At 36.8% G+C, this 23,475-nt stretch overlaps 1 protein-coding gene across 1 annotated transcript in view; it reads right to left on the bottom strand.

The window, feature by feature from the left end:
- Nucleotides 1-23,475, bottom strand: part of PROS1 (protein S) — a 57,983-nt gene that overhangs the window by 24,027 nt on the left and 10,481 nt on the right. The window contains exons 2-6 of the mRNA XM_058555627.1: nucleotides 16,461-16,618; nucleotides 13,486-13,510; nucleotides 4,061-4,147; nucleotides 2,397-2,519; nucleotides 2,166-2,297 (exon numbers count right to left, since the gene is read on the bottom strand). Of these exons, the coding sequence (XP_058411610.1) occupies nucleotides 2,166-2,297; nucleotides 2,397-2,519; nucleotides 4,061-4,147; nucleotides 13,486-13,510; nucleotides 16,461-16,618 (525 nt within the window). The remainder of the gene's footprint in view (nucleotides 1-2,165; nucleotides 2,298-2,396; nucleotides 2,520-4,060; nucleotides 4,148-13,485; nucleotides 13,511-16,460; nucleotides 16,619-23,475) is intronic.

The raw sequence follows: 23,475 nt of genomic DNA on the forward strand, positions 1-23,475 counted from the left end.
TAGCTATTTTTTTAAAAAGAGCTATAAGATCAATATTTTTAAAACAAGGTAAAAGTATTGGTTTGAGGCATATTGCAAGGAATTATTTAAATTATATGCGTTCGGGTTATAGCACCATACTGACTGTATTTTATGACTCTATATGACATCCAATGTCTAATGAGAAGTTTTATTCTTGCATTTTTAGACATTTACTGGCAACTTGATCCCAAGAAAATCCACATCTTGGCAAAGGCCCTATTGTAATAGCTGCATAGATATTCTTCTAACAGCTCTGTACTCTATCACTCAGGTATCATGGATAAAAGACTATGTAAATAAAGTATACGAGAACATATGTTCTGGTCATCAGGGACATTCTTACATATAAGAGAACTTTTTGTAATAATTTACATATGTGTATTAATTCAATGGATAAGGATTAAATATCATTCAACTAAAAATATGTCACAAATTCTTTAGAAGGACAGACTATTCAAGTATTTAAATGTGGAAGTATGAATGGGATTATTTGCTTATGGAATGCATATGGTGTCCTGCATTATGATGGTTTTCTGTAACGGTGTTCTAATGATACTGGTATTCTAAATTTCAAACCTCAAACAGACCCTCAAATAGGCCGACAAGAAAGATATATGGTCACAAATTGGATAATTGTTTAGAAAAAATTGTTAGTTAATGCACTTCACTTTAGAATAGACCATAGTCTACCAAACTCTACAGCGCACTGAGAGACAGACTATTCCTTGAATATGAATTCAATTTGGGGATTTAACAAAGCAGATATGAATAGAGTTGAACAAGAAAACTTTGTACTTTAACTTAGTAAATTTCCTTACCTTGCTGCAAGAAGAGGAGGAGGAGGAAAGAAATGGGAGGGAGGGAGGCAGGAAGGAAAGAAGGAAGGAAGGAAGGAAGGAAGGAAGGAAGGAAGGAAGGAAAACTTGCTTCCAATTTCTAAAGGCAAAATTTAACTCCAGGCTGGAAAATCTCATTTTCAGCCATCCCCACACCTAGCACTTATTTGAAGATTTAGTTATGGCAGCTACAACAGTCTAATGGAAAAGACATCATACAGAGAGAAAAAAGTCAAAATTTGGGGGAAAGAGAAGCATAAAGAAAAATAAAAAAAATACACTAGTAAAATGACTTGTTAAAAAGCTAAAGTGGGGGGGCTGGCCCATGCGTTCCGCTTCAGCAGCCCGCAATAATCCCAGGCACGGACCAATACACCGCTCATCAAGCCATGCAGCGTCCCACATACTTCCTCAGCAAAACGAGAAGACTGGCAACAGATGTTAGCTCAAGGCCAACCTTCCTCAACAACAACAACAACAAAAAGCTGAACTGACAGGGATTATTTAAGTCTGAAATAAAAAAAAGAATTATGACCAACGATGTGATCTTAAATGTATACAGAGAAAGGAAACCAGATCTTCATCTTTCCCAAAACCACAACAGGAAATGAGGAGCAAGATGAAGGGTTTATATTGGAAATTATAAAGGTATTTCTGACAGGGAAATATAAAATACAATGGAAGAAGTTACTAAGGATTATGGTGGATTTCTTTGTATAGCTGTTTATCTTATTGGAATAAAGGAAATAATATTAGTGTCTAAAAAAAGTATAAACAACAATTTGGCAAAGACTGAAGTATGCAAGGATACAATGAAATTCTTTATTAAAACGCACATGTGCATGCACACACATACATACACTAAGAAAACAACACAATACTCCAAATAACAAAATACCCTATAAACAATAAACTAAAAGGCTGTCCAATAGCATCCCAATGCTTCAAGGTGGATAATAATGTATATTTACTATAAGGACTTATAACCAGAGAGTTTTCCAAGAATTTCCTGGGGAGAGCCGGCCCCATGGCTTAGCAGTTAAGTGCGCGCACTCTACTGTTGGCGGCCCGGGTTCCGATCCCGGGCGCGCACCGATGCACCGCTTCTCCGGCCATACTGAGGCCGTGTCCCACATACAGCAACTAGAAGGATGTGCAGCTATGACATACAACTATCTACTGGGGCTTTGGGGGGAAAAAATAAATAAATAAAATTAAAAAAAAAAAAGAATTTCCTGGGGAAATTCTTCTAACTGGACTTGGCTCTCACACAGTAAACAACTTTTCATTCTACCTTCTTGCTCTTACCTTTGCAGTCTTTTTTATTTGAAAGCATGACGAAACCACTTTTACAGGAACACTGGTAACTTCCGGGAGTGTTGTCACAAATCTGGCTGCAACCTCCATTTACATTTGTGGGATCTTTACATTCATTTATATCTAAAAAGGGGAAAACAAATTATTTTTAAAGTAATGAAGCCTTCAGAGAACTTTTCAGGATGCCAGTCCAGGTGAGCCGGGTGGGTTTCTTGTACCTACCAAATTCACACCTCTCTCCTTGCCAGCCTGATTTACAAATGCACGTGAACGTGGCTTGGCCATCTTTGCAGTTCATGTATCCATCTTCATTGCACGGCAGAGGATTACACTGGTTTGGAATGGCTGAAGGAAATAGACACCTGTTTCATTTCTACCACATGCTATGGTAAAATGGAATTATATGCCCTTTAATAGAAATCCTGCGCACAAAGCCTACAATCAATGAAAAAAAACTATAACTCCTTCCTTGAAATAATACTTTTTCATAAAAAAGTGAGTCCATTAGACAAACATTTATAATTATTTTGCAAAAAGAAGCTACTTTTATATTTCCAAACATATACAGTACATTATAACTATAATTTGTATATTTTTCATATATATTACCTTACTTGATCCTTAAAACAATTTCATGAGATATTCAGAATAAAACTACTCTCAATATCAATAGAAAAAAGAATTTGAGACTTCCATCTTGGGCTAAGATGGAGAAACAGGGACCAGACTTATCCTCCTGCCTTAAATAAATAGAACTCTGGTTGAAATATATGAAACAATGGTTTTGAGACATTAGACAACGTGTAGCAGAGTTCTGTGATTCCTCGGGGAGAGATGTTTTCTTCATAAAATGTCACAGCACTTTATCACCATCTTAAACGATAGGCCCATTTGCTTCTTTCCTCATTTGTGGTCTCTCACCCCTCACTAGATACCACAGTGGCCCCTTGGTCCCTGCACATTTCCACACCTGCTGCTCAAGGCTTCGTTGAATCTACGAGTTCCTTCCATCCTTCCAGGTCATTCCCCTTTGCTTAAGTTACTCAGAGGAAATTTCTGTTACTTGGAAGAAAAATGTTTTTAAAAACCTAGCTAAAACCTAATTACTGAATTTTTCAAAAAATGACCCCATAAGTTTTTTTAAAAGTAGTAATAAACTAGGTATTAGTTAGTATGATAGAAAGACATCAGAAAATTATCAAATTATTTTCCTGTCCTTTGGTAAATTAAAAAAAGATAAAATGTGAATTAAATGTGCATGTTCAGGCAAACTGTTTTACTTGTGTAATTATAACCAACTTTAAATTAGAGAAAATGCAAATAAATATCTAGATAATGCCAATGTTGCATGCAAAATATTCACTGGACAAACATCCCAATTCACATCTGGCAGTTTTACCTTTTTCTCTCTGACTCTCAGTTGGGAAACTGGCAAATTAGAGACAAATAATCCACCAGAATTATCACTAGACCCTACGTGAACTTCAGAGGGAGAAGGCTAATTTGGTATCGTAACATTTTCCACATTTATATTATTGATGTCAGAAGTTAGAAGAGTAAACACGGCTCCACTTTGACCTATTACAACTGTAACATGCATACTACACGATTATGCAACAGGCAGCAAAATAAAGCTGCTGGGAATAACATTCTGAAGTCAATGACCTGAAGTTTAGTAAATAACGAACACGATTAATTTAAACATTAGATGGAAAATTCACTTTGAGTAAAACAGTAGCATTTACATCTGAAAATACCTCCTTGCTGGGCACACAACTCTCCAAGGGCTCGTTTATTGATTTTTAAACACTAGCTATATTGACCGGTGTACTGTACTTGCAGGTTTTGTTTTGCTTTGTGTTTTAAATTGACGGTAGGGTGTTTACCATTGACACAGCTCCTGAGGTCAGGAAAAGCATTCGTCGACTGACGTGCAGCAGTGAACAGTCCAGCTCGGAAAGAGCCAAGACAACCTGAAAATGCAAACAAACGTGATCTCAGAGTAGACACACATAACTTGATCTGAAGTCATCCAAGATAGAAATTACCCAAAGAGTAGAAACTTTACGCTTCTGTGGATTTACAGGATTCAGCACTCAAAATATCAACCCTAAATGTTTCCATCCACATATTTGAAAAACTAAAAATCTACAAGCAAGATTACAATAAATACAGAACCATGAAAAATAGGTGTATGGAAGCTTCTCTTTGAAGAAGAACCTTAAAGCAGAGAGAGAAAAAGATCTTGGATTAGCAGGGAAATTTATTATCACATAAATCTATGCTCTTAATTCTGTAGCAGAGACCTGAAGTTATCCTCAAATCTGTAGACCACAGCCTGATTTGGAAAGTGTCTCCAATTAAGTCAATGGAATGAGCTAGCGTTTCTGATTGCTGCAGGCAACTTTCAGTTCTTCCAATGTTGTGTAGAGGCTAATACAATAATATTTGTGTAATGCCTCAATATTACAAAGCAGTTTTCCTTCACCCATTTTATTCCTCACTACAACTCTAGGAAATTAGATATAGCAATCTGGCAGAAATAACAGCTGAAATGATGGAGATAAAACATTTATGGACTTTAAAGTAACTAGGGGTCATTTAGTGCCAACAACGTCACATTTCTTAATAGCCACTGAAGATAACATTATAGATATCACCTTGTTGTACAGATAGTCACCAATTTAGTAAAAAGTTGGATTTAGTTATCTTTTCCTGAGTAACAAACAACTCCCCAAATTAGTAGCTTAAAATACTCCTTCTATTTTGCTCATGATTTGTGGGTCAAGTGCTTGGAAAGGGTTTGGTTGGGCTGTTTGTCCCCGCTGCACACACTGAAGGATCCACTTCCGAGATAGCTTTTCACTCACTCGTCTGACAGCTCGGTCTCCTTGGCATCTCTCTCTCCATATGGCACGTCTCCATATGTCAGGTTTCAGGGCTTCTCCATGTGGCTGAGTTTCTCTTAGCATGCTGGTCCTAAAGTGGCACTTCTTTTATGGGAGCTAGCTTCCAAGAGGAAGAAAGTGGAAGCTGCCAGGCCAATTAGGAGGCATTTTGTCACTTCCACCATATTCTACTGATCCCAGGTTCCACCCAGGTTCAAGGGGGAGAAGTGGCAAGGACAGACTCCATATAGTGATGAGGGAGCAGCAAGATGACACTGCAGAAGAGTATGTGAGACAGGAGATATTTCTGCAGCTATCTTTGGAAAATGCAGTTTATCACAGATGGATTCAAAGGCTCATTTGAAGTCAGTGTGTGTATTAGTTTCCTATTGCTGCTGTGACAAATTACCACAATCTTGGTGGCTTAAAACAACCTAAGTTTATTCTCTTACAGTTACAGGGATCAGAAGACTAAAATTCAGGTAGCCGCAGGGCCACACTCCTTCTAGAGACTTCAAGAGAGAATCTACTTCCTTGCCTTTTCAGCTGCTACAGGCCACCTGCGTTTCTTGGCTCGTGGGCCCATTCTCACATCACTCCTAACTTTTGCTTCATGGTCATATGTCCTACTACCAACCCTGACCTCCTGCCTTCCTCGTGTAAGGACCTTATGATTACATTGGGCCCATCCAGATAATCCAGGATAATATCCCCATCTGAAGATCCTTAACTGAATTTTCAAAGTCCCTTTTGCTATATGAGGTAACATTCATAAATTCTGAGGATTAGGACATGAACATCTTTGGGAGGTCATTATTCAGCCTACCCTGCTGGGTTAGAATATTTTCCCATAGAAACAATACCTCACATCATGATGGTCTTTCTGGAGGTCACATGAGACCTAAGCAGTCTCATTTAAGTCTTGAGTATTCTTTCCTTGGGTTCATTTGTCCCTCCTCCTGAATCACTTAATCCCAAATTAGCTTTTTCTATTGTGGATATTGCATTAGGAGCCTCATTTGTGAGAAAGCCTTCTTTTGCACCTCTGGACAAATGTGACAATGAATAACAGCCAAAATTTGAAAGTCTTTAGGTTGAAAGTCCAGGTGAAATGTTTCACATGGTGATTAGGATCCCAGGCTAGACTGCAAAGTAGATTTAACCCATAATGCAACTTACATAGAAGTCTATACGAATATATGTGATAATGTTTTTATGTAAACCTGCATTTAGGATTAAGGTATAGAGAGCCAGTTGCATGGCTACCCCAAAGTCGTACAATACAGAGCCCTCACCTTCCCACTTCTCCTTCTTACTGCACAACAGGAATGGGGGAAGTTGGAGAGAGTGGATAGGAAAGAGAGTTGGAGCAAGATTGTCCCAGCTTCTGTAGCCTGAAGCAGAAGAAATGGGATTAGAAACAGAAATTAGGGCCATCAGGGAGGAAAGCCTAAGAAAAAGGCACTTTCAGGAGAGGTTCCAGGGGTCAGGACAGAACATCTTAGAAAGAAATCTTGATTCTACACTATGACAGTTCCTACACACATCTTCTATTCACATTTTTTCCTCATTGATCCTCTTAGGGACCAAATTATTGGACTCTCTTTTACCACCAAGACTGTCCTAGCTATCTTGATATGTCAATTTTAAAAAGTTGTTCAAACAGCCATTGCCACCTAAACAAAGGTTGTATTGGGATTATACCCCCCGAGCCAGAGTCCTGTAAGTTTTTCTTTTCTTCAAGAAATTATTTTACACCCCTTGTCTTTAAATCACAGAAGAGGCCATCACAGAAAAGTCTGAATGTTTGCTTGTTCTGACTTCAGGAGTGGAAAGCTGAGTTATTCATACTCTCCCTTTGACGGTACGTTATTGTTATTGGTCTTTGAAAAGCCCATTGCTTGCTGCTTTAAAAATAAATATATACACTCCTTTTTATCTCCATTTCCACTCCCATTCACCCCTTAGGCAACCATTCTAATGGGTTAATGTATATTTATTTCATTTGTATATGTTCTTCTAAAATATATATTTATAATTTTGTGTGCATGAATTTTCATTTCTGTAAATGGCTGAGCTTATGTATCACATTCTCTGACATTTTTTATTCAGTACCATATTTTTATGATCCATCCATGCTGCTACATGTAATTTATTGCTTCTAACTGCTAAACATTACTCCATGGCATGCAACTACCATTTTTATAATCCTCTCTACCCATGACAGATACTGAGATTGCCTCCAATGTCCCACTTCTACCAGCGGCATTGTAATGGATGTCTTCATGCACATCTCATTAGTACATGCATAAGAGTTTATTTGGAATAGGTATCCAGGGGTTTTCGGAATGGTAGGATCATTAGATAGGCACGTACTTAGTGGCTCTCCAGATGTGCATTTCCACCAGCAGAGCATAAGAATTTCTATACCTTGGCTTCCTAATTGTTGTCAGAATAGGTAATGAAGTGATATCTCATATTGTTTTTCTGATTTCCAGTGAGATGGAGCATATCTTCATGTCATTTAAAAACCCGGGGGGGTTCTTCCTCTGAAAATTTTCTGCATTATTTTTTAACTATTTTTCTATTGGCACTTGTTTATTGTTAATGTAGATTTGCAGAAATTCAAACATTTATAAATATCATCTCTCCTTCTATCTGTCTATTAACCTTATCTTTTACGTCTGTCTTTTTAAGAGATGTTCTTAATTTTGTTGTAATCAAATTTACCAATTATTTTGCCTTATGGTTTGTGCATTTGAAGGTTTTTTTCCATGCCATTGATCACAAAGGTATTCGCCCATATTTTTTCCTTAATTTCATAGGTTTACTTTAACATTTTTGTCTTTATTCCATCTAGAATTCACCTTTACATTTGGTGGTAGTTAGAAACCCAGATTTATTTTTCTGATTATAGTTAGCCAGTCCTCCCAACACCATCTCCTAAGCAATTCACAGCGATTTGTGGTGTCATCTTTATCAAATATTAGGTTGCCATATATACGTGGGTCTGTCCCTAAACTCTTTGTTAAGTTCACTAGTCTACAAGTTCTTCTGACAACATCATATGGTTTTCTTTCTATAGTTTTATAGTATTAATATTTAATGAGGTGTTTCCTCCTTTATGAATTTTTCAAGGTTTATTTAGGCATGTGTGGACTTTTACTCCTTGATTGAAATACTAAAGGGAACTTACTGAATTCCTTTGAAAAAAATCCAGCTGGAATTTTATTTATTTATTTATTTTTTAAGATTTTATTTATCCCCCCAAAGCCCCAGTAGACAGTTGTATGTCATAGCTGCACATCCTTCTAGTTGCTGTATGTGGGACGCGGCCTCAGCATGGCCGGAGAAGCAGTGCGTCGGTGCGCGCCCGGGATCTGAGACCGGGCCGCCAGCAGCGGAGCACTCGCACTTAACCGCTAAGCCACGGGGCCGGCCCACCAGCTGGAATTTCAAACGGGATCACTTTGAATATATAGATTTGAAGAGAACTGATCTCCTTATAGTATCACTCAATTCAAGATCAGGAAATGTCTTTCCATGATTTCAGTTCATATTCTATATCCTTAATTTGAGCTTTAAAATTTTCTCTATAGAGGGCCGGCCCCGTGGCTTAGCGGTTAAGCGTGCGCACTGTGCTGCTGGCGGCCCAGGTTCGGATCTGGGCGCGCACCGACGCACTGCTTCTCCGGTCATGCTGAGGCCGCATCCCACATACAGCAACTAGAAGGATGTGCAGCTATGACATACAACTATCTACTGGGGCTTTGGGGGGAAAAAATAAATAAATAAAATCTTTTAAAAAAAAAATTTCTCTATAGAGGTTTTATGTATTCTTAAGATATTTCTACATATTTTATGGGATTTGCTATTATGAATGGTATTATCTCTCCATTTTCTACTAGAGTTTTGTTTGTATAAAGAACTAACACTGATTTTTATAGGATAGTCTTAGAACTATCTAAAAGCTTTTATGTGTTCTAATAATTTGTCTGTGGAGTCTATTTTTTTCTAGGTATATCATCACATCAATCACAGACAATGATAGTCATTGATCTACACGATTCTTATTTGTTTTTCTTTAAGAGACTGTATCTAAAGTTTATCCATTAGGTATAATGTTTACTATAGGCTTTATTCTTTTTTCTTCCTTCCTTTCTTCCCTCCTTTCTTCCTTTTCCTTCCTTCTCCTTCCTCTCTCTCTCCCTCCCTCCCTCCCTTCCTTCCTTCTTTTCTTTTCGTCTTTCTTTCTTCCATGTTAGGTGTATATCATTAGCATGATCATACATGCCAATTTGCCCAGAACAGTCCTATTTTACTCTTTTTTACTTGGCATTGATCTAGTATAGTATTAGTACTGGACAAAAGTGTCAAAATTTGGAATTATTTGGAAGATAAATTATACAGTTATTCTATATATAACCTTTACCAAGCTCAGAAATTTCTCCTATAATCATAGTTTTTCAAAAGTTTTTATCATAATTAAGTGGTGGATTTTATCAACTTCTTTTTCTGTATGAACTAAGGTAATAATATACTATTTATGTGGATAATTACATCGATAGATTTTCTGATGTTAAAACATCCTTTAATTTCTGGAATAAACCCTACTTTATCATAATATATCATTTTAATATACTTCATATTAGATCAAATATCATTTTATTTAAAATTACTTCATAAATAAAAAGGAATTATGTTTTTATTTTCTTGTGTTGTTCTTATCTGGTTTTGGAATCAAGATTATATCAGCCTTTTATAATAAGCTGACAGCATAGAATATTTTTCTATTTTCTATGAAATCTTTAAAGAGAGAATTTAACAATTTCTTTAAATTTGGAAGAACTCATCTGTAAAACATCTGGGTCTGGATTTGGGGGAGATATAGAGAAGATGGCTTTGATGGAGGTTTTCACTTGTTTAGTACTTATTTGTATAAACAAGTTCTCTATTTCCTCCTGTGAAATTATAGACATTTTCTATTTTTCTAGGAATGTGTCCATTTTACCAAGTTTCCAAATATATTTTGGTATAGCTGTTTGTAATATTATATGATTATCTTTTGTCACATTTTGTGATTGTATTTTATGATTCCCTTTATTTTATGATTATAAATCTAAACCATGTTGGGTTTATGGTATTTCCCCTTTTTATCCTATACTTCATATTTTGGCGTTTCCTCTTACCCTTTTTTCTTTTCCTTGATTATTTTTGCCAGAGGTCAGTCTAACCTACTAATTTTTCAACGAATGAGATTTTGCTTTTGTTAATCCTCTCTTTTGTTTTCTGTTTAACTTATTTCTATTTTTATTTTTGCTATTTCCTTATTTCTTGTTACTCAGGGTTTGCTCTATTATACTTTTTAAAAATTTTTTTGATTTGAATGCTTAGGTCATTTTTTAAATACTCTAATCTGTCCTCTACTGCTGTCCCAGCAGTCAGCACCCCAATTCCCACACACACACTAGGTCAAGCCAGCCTTCAATCTACCCACGGTTGCTCACATTTCTTGTTGTTTTCATTTTATTCTGTTATTATTATTGCCTGGAATGCTATCGTTCTCTTGAGATGATTCTAAGAAACAGAGTCAGCAATCTGGACTAATTGACTATCTTGGCAAGAACTAGAAACTAAAAATTATTTCTAACGTTTATATTTAGGCTCAGACTTTAGCATTCTTCCCAAGAAGTTTACCTCCCAATAATAGCATCATCTACTGTATTAGATGATATTTTAAAGGTCTATATAGATCATAGAGTTATTTATTCTATTTTCTAAGGAACAGAACGCAACTTAAAACATTACATTTATATAATGAAATCCAGAGTATTTCTGTCCAAATTCCATGTTTGCAAAGCAGTACATGGGATATGTGGATAGACTGAAGTGGTTTCTCAACTCCTGAAACTCTAAATCTAAATATTGTCCAGAAAGTATGGGTTAGTATTAGTGGTCTAATTTCTTGGGTGTCCTTACCCCACTGTAAGGAGCTCCATGCATGAGCTGTGGTAATTGTACAATTACTGTTAGGTTTACTAGGGACAAGATTATAAAGGTTTTTTTCCACTTAGGGCCATTGGACTACAGAATATACAAATCAAATGACAGAAAAGTTTAACTTATGTAGAACATTTCTGTTTTCAACAATGGAATTCATCATATATGCCTAGACATAAATAAAAACCAAAATATAAAATTTGAATTAAAAAATAATAAAAACTATATTTTTGTTTCATAATATGGGTCAGTTAAATAATAATACTTTACATTTGAAGCAAGTTTGATGTAGTAAAAAGTCTATCTACATAAATATACTTACTTGGTATTCCCAACAGCTCTGAAGTTAGAAAATATAGTTATAGTGTATATTTAAATACAGAACTTGAGATGTTAAATAACTTGCTTAACCTGATACAGTAGAAATTTTTAGGTCCGGGACTAGAACCCACATCTTATTTATTTATTCATTTATTTTTTAGTACTTGGCTTTTCTACCATGCTGCCAAAGAAGATAGGCAAAGAGACAAGGGAGCTGGGTGGAGCCAGGAAAGAGGAAGTTGAGAGGGATAACAGGAGAAAAAGAAAAATATTTTATCTAAGCAACTTCCCCAAAACACACAATGTAGTACTAAAATGTTATTTATCTTTATCCAAATGTACTCTGTGATCAAACGTACGTATCTTCTAGAGTATTGGAGCCTGCGAAAACACAGCCTCATTACATCGACCTAAGAAACAAGGATTAACATTATATTTTTTAATGCAAGCTTGTAATTTTTAATATCCAAATATTGCCTATTTTTATTATAAAATATTCATATTCCTACCTAAAATTGATAAGCTGAAATAGTCTTGATATTATATCTTTTCTCCACTTTAACAGTGCAAACCCTTAGTTTTTGCTTTAGAGAAAGTGAGTCATGTGTAAGTTTACAAAAGAAGAGACATTTTTCATGGATGCACATCGACATCCCATTGTCCTTTTAAGATGGCAGCTAAAGTCAAGTGGAAAACACCCAGCAACCCACAAAACAGAAATGGGTCGTGACACAGCGTTCTAAAGAGAGACATCACTGAACTGATGTCCTGCCATTGATGAAAGGGTGAAAGGAGATGCAGTATGTTACCGTTGAGTAACCTTGGCTCAGGATGTGCCACACAAACACGATTCACACCCTCATGGACGCAAAAAATGGAAGAGTAACCACTCCAGGAACTATGAAAAAGAACACTTGGTTCTAAAAGGGTCTTCTCCTCAATAATGTTGGGTTCTTATCTTGTCAACTGTCTTGAAGGGTAAATATAAGTACATACCATCATTTCAATGTAAGCCTCCCCAAGAAAAGAGGAAAGGTATAAATACTCCGCTATCTAAACATGGAATCTTAGATCTATCTAAGATTCTTAGATCTATCTAAACTCTGGAATGTCTGCATTTGTACTCAAAAAAAAAAAACACACAAACAAAAAGCCACACCCTAAACTATAATTAAACACTGAAATTTCAAGAGAAAGGAGAGTTTAATAGAAATAGTTATTTGCAAAACTGAATTAACAATTTTAAGCTGCATAATTATTAATGCATGTCAGAGTACATTTCTACTTTTTTTTTCAAGGAAGATTTACTTTTTGTTTCTGCAGGGCTTGGAGCCTCAAGTTGGCTGGGATGAGAATGGGGTGGAAAGATACACAGATGGGATGATTCTGAGCCTAGAGGGGGAAGGAGAGCACATCTCTGTGGGCTGGACCCAGAGAGCATCCCATCAGAAAGAGGTGTACAAATTACATTCTGCTTTTATTGTTTGGAAATGCTGATGACTCTCCCAAGAATAATTAATAAAATATTTCTATATTTGCTTAAAGCAAACCGAAGTCTTTTATCTTTAACTGACATTTAGTTGAAATCATCTAATCTATTTGGGTGTGGAAATGCTACCTCACTCCTTGAGAGTCCAGAATTGTATCCAAAAGCAAAACTTGGGTAGCATATTGCAGAGAATAATGAGATGGTGTTGCAAAGAGAGAACATTTAAATAACAATTATTTAGGTCATAAGCTCTGGGCAGTGTAGAGATCTTTCCTTTCATTAAAAGATAACCCATGAAAACTCATGTACTTATAGAGAATGTTCTGGTACCTAAATATAACTTAGCATCAGCCCAATGACTCTTCATGAGAAAGACACAAGAATGAAACACACTAAAAAGTCAAAATGCCACATGGTAATTAAAGAACTGTTCCAAATTTGTCTACATGTCTTTAAATAAAAGGACAGTAAAATTGTATATAGAATGTGATCCTCCTTCCAAGGCTAATGAACTTGTATTGGATGGAATACATACAGGTGGAGGGTTAGCCTTGGTCAGATCTAAGTTCCCTTCTATTTCTAAGATTATATGATTGAGATCCTTTGAACTTACCTAAATATTTTGGATAAAAATATTCCTAGAAAGAAAGAAAATAAAAAATATATCTTAGCAAAACTATATTTCACTATAGAGTTAAAATTTAATTTTAAACTGTGTTTTTAGATTAAAGATGCAAATAAATTACATATAACTGTCATTACAATATAGTGTTTTTTCTATAGTAAAATATACCAGGAGTAGATAACTAATAACATTAAGACAATAAGATGCTGCGGCTTACAGCAATATTGATCAATTGAATCATCTTTCAAAAGCTTTTAATCTGAAAACAGGTTCTATTGAAGATGTTAAAAGTAATCATATATGCCCCCTTTTTGTAAATCCTTTAATTTTTCCATAATGATTACATATCCATTTGATAAATTTCATGTCATGCTGATTACACATACCAGATTCAATGTGGAATAACAGTGACATAATTTGAAGTGAATTAAAGTGGACATTTACCTTTTACCATCTTATGTACCTATATTACCCTACTTATAAATTGGTTATGTACCAAAAGTTTGTCTGCAAATCAGTAATCTGGACTAAGGAATGCACTTTACCAAAAGGAGGAATGATTTATGATGGTAAGGTCCCCATGCTGGTTCACAAAAGCCTTCTTAAGCCATAATACATCTAATGTGCAGCATTATTAGCAGAAGAACACCACATGAGAAACCAGTGTTTCTACACAAAAACATACTCAAGTACAGAACAGAACTCCATCCAGTACAGAGTCCAAGTCCTCACTCTTTCCTCCTCTCACATATAAACCTAAACATCTACTGGTTTATAAGGATGGGCTCTCCCACTAAGTAATTCAGGCAAAGGTGTTGTCTTCTACAGAACAAAAGCCAAGAGGGTACGCAGCAATGAATGAGTTCAAAAGGAGAGGATGTGAGGGTGAAAGGAATATGTCAGGGACAATGAAGAGGAAAGCAATAGGGTGGAGACTGGGAATGTGGACTAGGGTATTAGGGATGTGGACAGAGAGTGGTTGGGGCAGGACAGAAAGTGAGAAGCAGTAACAAATGTTTTTTTGTTTGTTTGTTTTCATTTCTCCCATTTCTTCCTTACTCTCTCTGTCATCTCTGTCTCTTCTGTCAATAACACCACTGTCAGAATGAGTGGAGGAGAGGAAGCACATCAGTGAGCTTCCCTTCCCCTCTCTTTCCTCCTCTCCATGTCTTCTGCCTCACTCTCCATTTGCTACTCCCAGGTTGAGCTCTAAGAACATATGTACAGTGTTAGAAATACATACTCAAGTAGCTATGGGTGATACAATAATATGATATCTCGGGCATGCAGACTTGCCTTAAAATGTTTCAACAAAACAAAACAAAACAAAAAATTAGAGTGCGTGGGGGCCAGCTCCGTGGCTTAGCGGTTAAGTGCGCATGCTCCGCTGCTGGCGGCCCAGGTTTGGATCCCGGGCACGCACCGACACACCGCTTCTCCGGCCGTGCTGAGGCTGCGTCCCACATACAGCAACTAGAAGGATGTGCAACTATGACATACAACTGTCTACTGGGGCTTTGGGGGAAAAATAAAATAAATAAAATTTTTTAAAAAAAATTAGAGTAGGTGGGGTGTGGAATAGGCAAAACAAGAATGGCAGATTGTTTATAATTGTTGAGGGGGAGGTAGGCGTATCGGAGTTTATTATATTGTTCTCTGTGCTTTGGGATACATTTTAATTCCCATAGTAAAAAGAAATGTGTGTGTATATATGTGTGGGTGTATGTGTTTCCTACACAGTGAGCACTCTGCTATACTGTGTGCAATAAAATATTTTTGTCCTATCAATTGCTTATCTACAAAAAGCAACAAAATTAAGGAAGAAACATTTTGATTCAATCCCAGAGAGTATTAAAAATAAATTTTGGGGTAGCTTGGGAAAGATTCCTTTGAACCTATTAGAGGCGGTGGAGGTACAAGGACTAAAGAGCAGTAGCAGAGAACATAGCTGTGACCGTCGGCAAGTTCTCTGACTGGACGGGTGGCCCCTGCTCACCATCTCCCCTCCAGTCTCACGGCCCCGGGGAGCCGTGGCAGAGGTAAGAGAGGTGCTTTGAATATGTTTTCTCCCTCATGTCCTTTTGGTTACATAGTTCATCTCAGGAAAAATATCTGAGGTAACCCCGAAGGTTATCCAACTTGAATTCCCAAAGTCATCCTCACCCTAATTCTTAGAAGCACTATTTATACTCCTGCTACCCGCAGGACACGTTTGAGAACATCCTTCTCCAGGAAACTTAGGGGATTATAGAAGAGGTCTAAGGGTCCTCTATTTCTGGATGATATTTAGGAGTCTTTATGATTAGATTCTTCTAGACTAACTTGGCAAAATGTATACGAAATTTTAAGAAAAATATAAATTCTAACCCCAGGGATTATTGATGATATAAAGCGGGCTCAGGAAACTCCCCAAGGGTTTATGGAATAATTTAAAGTATACTCAGAGAACACAGTACTGTAAAGAATTCTTCAGTAAGCATTCACTGAGTACCTATTATGTACCAAGCTCTGGATTAGAGGGCCCTGTTTTCTAAAGCCTGGTTAAAAATGCCAATCGAGAGATTTAAGGAAGCATAGTGATAACGATGCAATCATGCACACGTGTGCGTGCACACAGACACACTCACACACACACGCACTATACTTGAGATGCACCCCCTGCCCAACCCAATACTAACAAATTCTGGTTGGGAGAAAGTATTAATAAACCCTTGAGGTCAATACCGTTTCCTGATAATTAGGTATACCTGAATTGCAGTCTGGTCAGAGTGTCTCCCTAACAAGCCCACTGTCCTTTGAAGGCACTTCCTCCTGAAATGCTTCAGTGGTCACAAGTGGAAGGTGACAGACACAATTATTAACTTTAAATAGGAACAAAACGGAACAGAGACTCAAGCTGGAAATGTCCCATCTATAATTGTATGTCTAGGTGTGCTAACTTATTAGTTTTCACGAATTCTTACCGTTTCAGGGTCATTTTCAAAGACCTCCCTGGCTTCTTCCTTATTGCACAGTTCTTCGATGCATTCTCTTTCAAGATTACCCTTCTTGGTTTCTTCAAGCAAAGAATTTTCACGACGTTTCCTAACCAGGACTTGTGAAGCATGTTGCTTTGACAAAACTGAAGGGAAAATAAGTTTATGTGAATAAATCTTTCATTTCTCCACCTAAAATAAGTTATTCTATTAAAAAATGAAAATTAAAATCATTTTCTGCCTGTGAATCACATGACATTTAAAATCAGTATGGTTGAACTGAGCCAAAAATGCAGATACACAAGCACTTCAGCTCACAGCTCAGAGAGCACGCTGGCTGTGCGGCTACAGCGCGCGTCTAATGACCTACACAGACTGTTCAAGTCTGTGCTTGAGGTCCAAGTACCAGATGGTATTTGACGTTTCCCCTACTGTGACCACACTGGAAAAAGCATCCTGCTGAAACAGCCACATCAGTCACGGCCACACCAGCTGCAAAGCCAGAATTACAAACTTCTTCAATTTTAATGGGAAACTGGCACAATCTCTGTAAAGACAGAGATCCAGTCAGCTATTTAAAAGATATTTGAAAGGCTGAAACACTTGATTATTCATACAAACAGGAGAATAAAAACCCACAGAAAAAGGAAGACCTCACGCAAAGTACAAAAAACAGAAGGCAAAGAGAAAAAATCAGTAACTTTGACTACACCAAAAATTTCAAACAGTTGAACAACAACAACAAAAATAACAAACATCAACATCAAGCAGCAGATTGGAGAAAAATATTTGCATCACATGGAATAAATCACATCCAGAAGGTATAAGCAACTTTTGCAAACTAAAAAAAGCAAACAACAGGGGCCGGCCCACTGGCATAGTGGTTAAGTTAGCGAGCTCTGCTTTGGCGGCCTGGGGTTTGCCAGTTTGGATCCTGGGCATGGACCTGCACATCGCTCATCAGGCCATGCTGAGGCGGTGTCCCACATAAAGCAACTAGAAGGATGTACAACTATGACATACAACTACCTACTGGGGCTTTGGGGAGAAAAAAGGAAAAAAGAAGGAAGATTGACAACAGATGTTAGCTCAGGGCCAATCTTCTTCTTCAAAAAAAATAAAAATAAATAAATAAATAATAATAATAATAAAACAATAAGCCAACTAATACAGGAGTATGTGCAAGATTAAATATAAAATTATTTAAATAGTATAAATAAAATATAATCATTAGATAAATGCCAAGTAAAAAAGAATAAAATAGAACTGTTCTAGGCAAATTGGCATGTATGGTCATGCTAATGATATAATATAACACAACTCAACAATTCTGCTTCTAAATATGTCCTACAGATATGCACTTGTGCTGGAAAAGGCATGCATAGAATGTTTATTGACAAATTATTTATAATATCAAAAAATTAGAAACAACCTAAATAACTATCAAGAAGGGAATGGAAAAATAAGCTATAATACATCTGTACTGTAGAATGATATGCAGCTATTAAAAAGAAGGAAGATACTCTTGCACTGAAGATCTCCAAGATATATTAAGTTAAAAAATGTAAATTGTGGAATGCCACACCTATAGCATAATCCTACGTATATCAGCCATACTTGTAGATATGTAAATATCATGTGGACAAATACATAAAACAGAGTTTAGAAAGACACTCAAACTACTGATTTCAATTATATTTGAAGAAAAGAATGGAGAGTATGAAGTTTGGGGTTTATTATTTCAGTAAGTGAATAGAACATTTTTTTTAATGAGAAATTTTAAAAGTACAAATAAAATCTGCATATAATTTTTTTAATTCTGATTTTAACCACAAATGGTTCTTTCACTAAGATAAGCAAGTAATATAAACAGCTTATTTTTCTCTTATTTCTCTTATTACCTGGTAAATAACAAGAAATAAATACTCAAAAGCTGACAATAGAAGGAAGAAAAGGAAAAGTAAAAGGACTAATTAATCAACAATCATCATAATTATTAGTAGAATAATTAAACATCTTTCAAGACTGAAGTAAGTAATGTTACTTCATGTCTCTTACTTGCCAAAACAGAAACTTAAATGTGATGACTGAGTAAATAAATAAAGTGTTTGGATTATATTTTTGACCTTACCTTACCATCTTTATCACTACTCATTAAGATAAAGATTAAATCAAGGCTTTGTGTGTCTAAAAGCTGCCCTTCTGAGAGCATGCTACCGGCCAAGGGCATTACTAACTGGTCAATGGCAGCCCTATCAACCATGAACGAGTCTGACATGGGCGATTATCTCTTCATTTGAAGTAGTTTTAAGCATGCTACTTTATAACAAATATAGCAAAAACTTGGCCCTTCCGAACTTGAAAGCAAATATATGAGTCTTTCTGGGGAAAACAATGACACTTTCTTTGAAAGATAAATACACTGATGCAACAACAAAAAAATCAAGGTCAGATGCACTTAGAAACAAACTATAAACACCACTCTTCGGCATTTGTTCCTCACAGAATATTAAGTTTTGGCTTAATGTTGATATTTAAGTATATCTCCTTCCCTATAAGGGCCCCCACTGCAGCCACAGACCAGGTGTAGGAACACACACTATAATCATGTTTGTGAAACGGGGAGTTCTTACCTGTCCAGGGAGCACAAAGGCAGGGGTTTAAAGGAATGCCCACATAAGTTTATAAAACTAGAAGGAAATATAATAACCTTCATTATTTCGGAGATGATGAGACTCAGATAAAGAGCATGCGAGATGTTTGCCTTAAGTGAGAAAGCGAATAAACAGCAGGAGTATGACAGACCCCAAGCACCCAGTATCCAGACCTGCCACCACCATCACTGCCTGCTGCTCCTCAGAAAACAGGCAGGAGCTGTACCGTCTCCACTGAGGAGTGTTAAAAAGAAAAACTGTTACACCTGTGACCTAAAGGATCCTGAAGCTAACAATCAAAAACTAATTTTGTCTAAATTTGAATGTCTATGTTTTATTTCATCTAAGTTCAACTCAATAATGCTTTAAATTGGCATGGTACTTAATTTTTAAAGTGTATATTAATTATTTCATTTGATCCTCACACAAATAATGAAATAAACTACAGGATAGAATTATCATCCCCATTTTCCTATTGAAGAAATTGAAGCAGAAAGAGGTTGCATGATTTGCCCCAGGGCGTGGAGCTAGGAAGTAGTGCTACTGGGACAGGAATTTAAATATATCCATCTTCCTAGAAGCTCTCCCTTCTGTGTATTCTGCCACTCAAATGCCCACAGTGTACTTGGTTCATAAAAGAAATTATGTGGGGGGCTGGCCAGGTGGCATAGTGGTTAAGTTTGCCTTCTGCTTTGGCGGCCCGAGGTTCACAGGTTTGGATCTTGGGTGTGGGCCAACGCACCACTCATCAAGCCATGCTGTTGCGGCATCCCATATACAAAAAATAGAGGAAGATGGGCAGAGATATCAGCTCAGAGCTAATCTTTCTCAGCAAAAAGAGGAGGATTGGCAACAGATGTTAGCTCAGAGCCAGTCTTCCTCACACACACACACGCACACACACACAAAACGAAATTACGTGATTGTGGAGTGGACAAGTTTGATGTCTTAAATAAGACACATACTGTCTTTTATAAAATAAACCAATCCATCTATAGAGTGTGCTTTCAAAGGAGTCTACAAGCCTTGTCAAAAAGATATAAACATGACACCACAGATTCAAATTAAGAACTACAGGGCTGTGGGGTGAGACCAATAAGTGCTTAGAAGTGCTTTTACCAGCTGCTCAAAGTCCATATGCCCAAAACCTCCTCCCCGCTGGCCTGCAGGAATGTCTAAAGAGCTCCATTATTTATCTCACTAACAACCATGGCACACAAGCACGTAAACGCTGTTTTTGCATTATCTCCTTTAATCCTAATCACAACTATTCTAAGTAGACAGTAATTTTCCCATTTTATACATGAATAAACTGAAACTCAGGGAAGTGGAGTTAATTTTAACAAATTCACACAGCTGAGAGCAGAGCCACGCCTGCCTCCAAACCTGCCCCTTTCTGCGTTACCCACGGCCTCCGGTCACGTTTCCCTTCTCTGGATTAAGAAGCTTCTCAAGAAAGTCCTTGTTAAAACTCAAGTATGTTGCTTGACAAGTGTTACATTCAGATTCAAAATTTTAGGTTATAATGTTTAGTTATGAGCCTTTCAAGATCAGAAGTGTGACTGAATCTACTTGAATTTCTAACTGATCTGAGTCATCCCCTCAAAATAGTGATCATAGCAGGGTGAACAATTATTATGTCAATAACGTAACCATTGTTCAAACAGTAACTGGAATTCTCTTTTGAAATTGTCTTCATAGCCTTCACATGTTCCCTTCAATATTTTCTATGGGGGCAAATCTTTGTTTTTCAAGCATAAATGTGTCTTACCTCCAAAAGAGTAATTTATTGTTGTTGGTACTTAATGTAAGCATCTGTCATAAGGACAGCAGGGTTAGCATTGCCTCTGCTCACAGGAAAATTCCCCCACTGTCCAATTCAGTTCCAGCGTGGTCCAGGAGAGGTCCTTTCTTCAGGCCCTGCTCTCCATTTAGGTGTGCACGCTTGCTACCTTCTGTTCAGGGTGGGCAGGACCACAGATCTGCAGGTTGTCCAAAACTGATCAGCCAGATGAGGGTGAGGTTGCAGATGGAGGAGGTCCAAGCTTTAGGACAGCTCATCCTCTGAATCTCTTCCATTCTGCTCTCCTGTCCTTTGCAAATATGGTTCTCATCTCATGGATTCCTCCCTCCAAAGCTCATTTCTTTTTCAGTTCTGCTTTCTGCTCTCCTTTCTCTAGGCCCTTGTTATCTAGCATCCCAAGAATGAAAAACTGCCCCTAAAAGAATGTGTCTGAGGAGAGAACCTCTGGCTAGCATTTGGGTTGGCAGAGTGTTTGAATCTTTGTTTCTGCTTCAGTGTGGGACGGGGTTGGGGACAATGGCTTTCAATGTACAAATAGAGAGAACAACTAGATAATACTTTGAGATATAATTGTACCTCATATGTCTCAACTGTTGAAATGGCATGTTTTCTCTAAACAAAGCCTGAAAAACAAGAATTGCACGTAATATAGAAAAACCTTTAGTTAATGATGGAAAACCATATGGTCAGATATTACAAATTTTATTTAAAATAATCACATATTAATTAACTGTAAAATCTATCGTTTTTTTCATAAAGATTTCTACCACAGAAGATTTCCAATTGAGGAGGGATATTAAAAAATGTGAAAGTTGCAAGGACTAAAAAACAACTCAAGACAGATTTTTATTTAGGCATTCTTCAGCCTATATAATTATTTCTAACTTTCAGAAAAGCTTGTGTTAGCTTTCAAAAAGAAACCGTATGTCTATATGTATGTTATTCTTCAATTTTTTTAAAGTTTATTTTATTTAAAAAAAAGAGCTATTACACTTGCTTTTCTCTAAATTTCACATTTTGTGTCATATTGAGGACTATGCTACTGGGCAACTGATTCTTCTCATACTATTATGTTAAGGATTAGAAAAATGTTAGGAAAAGTATTCTCTAAAGGTGAACTACACGTTTGTCCTTCAAGAGAAGTGAGCAATAAACAGGATGACGAGAATGCTTTAAAAGAGTCAAAGATCATGAGAGAGAGGTCTGGACAAGGATTTAAATCTGGTGAAGAAAAAGAGGAAATAATCTGTGACTCTTACGTTGCACATACAAAGGTGAGTTTTAAAACATTTGGATTAGAAGGTGAGGGCTGGCATTTATTTAGAAATAGGAAAGCCATTGGTGGCATTAAAAAAATGTGACCATTGACCCCCATTCTGGAAGAGATCAATGAATGAGTAGGGAAACAATGCCTGAACTGTTTAGCCACAACAGAAGTGAAGCAGACTTCTCCTTACTCCAAAATTTAACTATAACTTTAATTTACAGCCCCTAGTCCAGGAAAAAAAGAAAAGAATAAACCAAGCCCTCTGCCATTGTCTCCCCAAGACTAAAAGCTTTGATTTAGCCACAGACAGAGAAAGTGGTGCATTTTAGTTATTCCTTCCAAAACAGCAAATACTTCTAACCAAAAGACAGCAACAGGCAGCTTATTACCCAGAAAAAAACCACATTGATCATTTCTTTTATTTGACTTGTTTGCTCTCGGTGAGCGATAAATTAAGGTATTTGAAGGGACTCAGAGTTCAGATTTTGGCAAGGTATGAAGATGAATTTTCTATAGCCCTCTCTTTTCTTCTCTTGACTTGCAAAGTGGCTATACTTCCTGAGGCTACAGCAGGAGGTCTCTTTCATAACATGCAGCAAGGTATTCACACAGCTGGCTTTCCTTGTCTTTTTCATCTCCTACACACCAAGACACCAAAACACCATCTGACTTGACGTCATGTACCAAGAGGTTACAGCACAGGAAATGTTTTGTTTTTGTTCTATTTGACCTATTTTGTTAGGATGGCATCAATTAATATTATTAGTTCACTGGTCTGTGTGTGTATTTATGTTTGGAAAAGAAACAGGCAAACTGTTCCTGGACATTTTTAAAGGCAGCAATGAAAGAGTCGGCCTTGTTCTGCAATACCCCATTTCCTGCAGTATCTCCCAGATCTCCCCAATTAGCAACTCTGAAGTGTGCTTAGAGGCTTAGAAAGACTCTAGATCTCAATGGCTTACCTTTAGACTCTTAGTTATTTTCTTTAAAGCGCTGATGTGGAATTGAGATTATTTGGAATATTGGTATAGCATCGAATAGGTGTTTATAATTCAACATAATTTCTGTCAGCCTCTCAGAATTCCCTGTTGACTTTCTAAAAGGCTATAAGACACAGTCTAAATAACAATGGAATAAAATGATAACTTATTAAGGAAAGGAGAGAAAATGATGGGGATAAGGAGTCAGAGAAAAGAAGGAGAATAAAATGATAATAAGGAAAGATACATTTAACATATGGAAACTCAGGCCCACTTAAAAAAAGTAGCCACAGACAAA

This window comes from Diceros bicornis, chromosome 15, assembly GCF_020826845.1.
Source record: "Diceros bicornis minor isolate mBicDic1 chromosome 15, mDicBic1.mat.cur, whole genome shotgun sequence".
In the NCBI taxonomy this organism is placed as follows: Eukaryota; Metazoa; Chordata; class Mammalia; order Perissodactyla; family Rhinocerotidae; genus Diceros; species Diceros bicornis.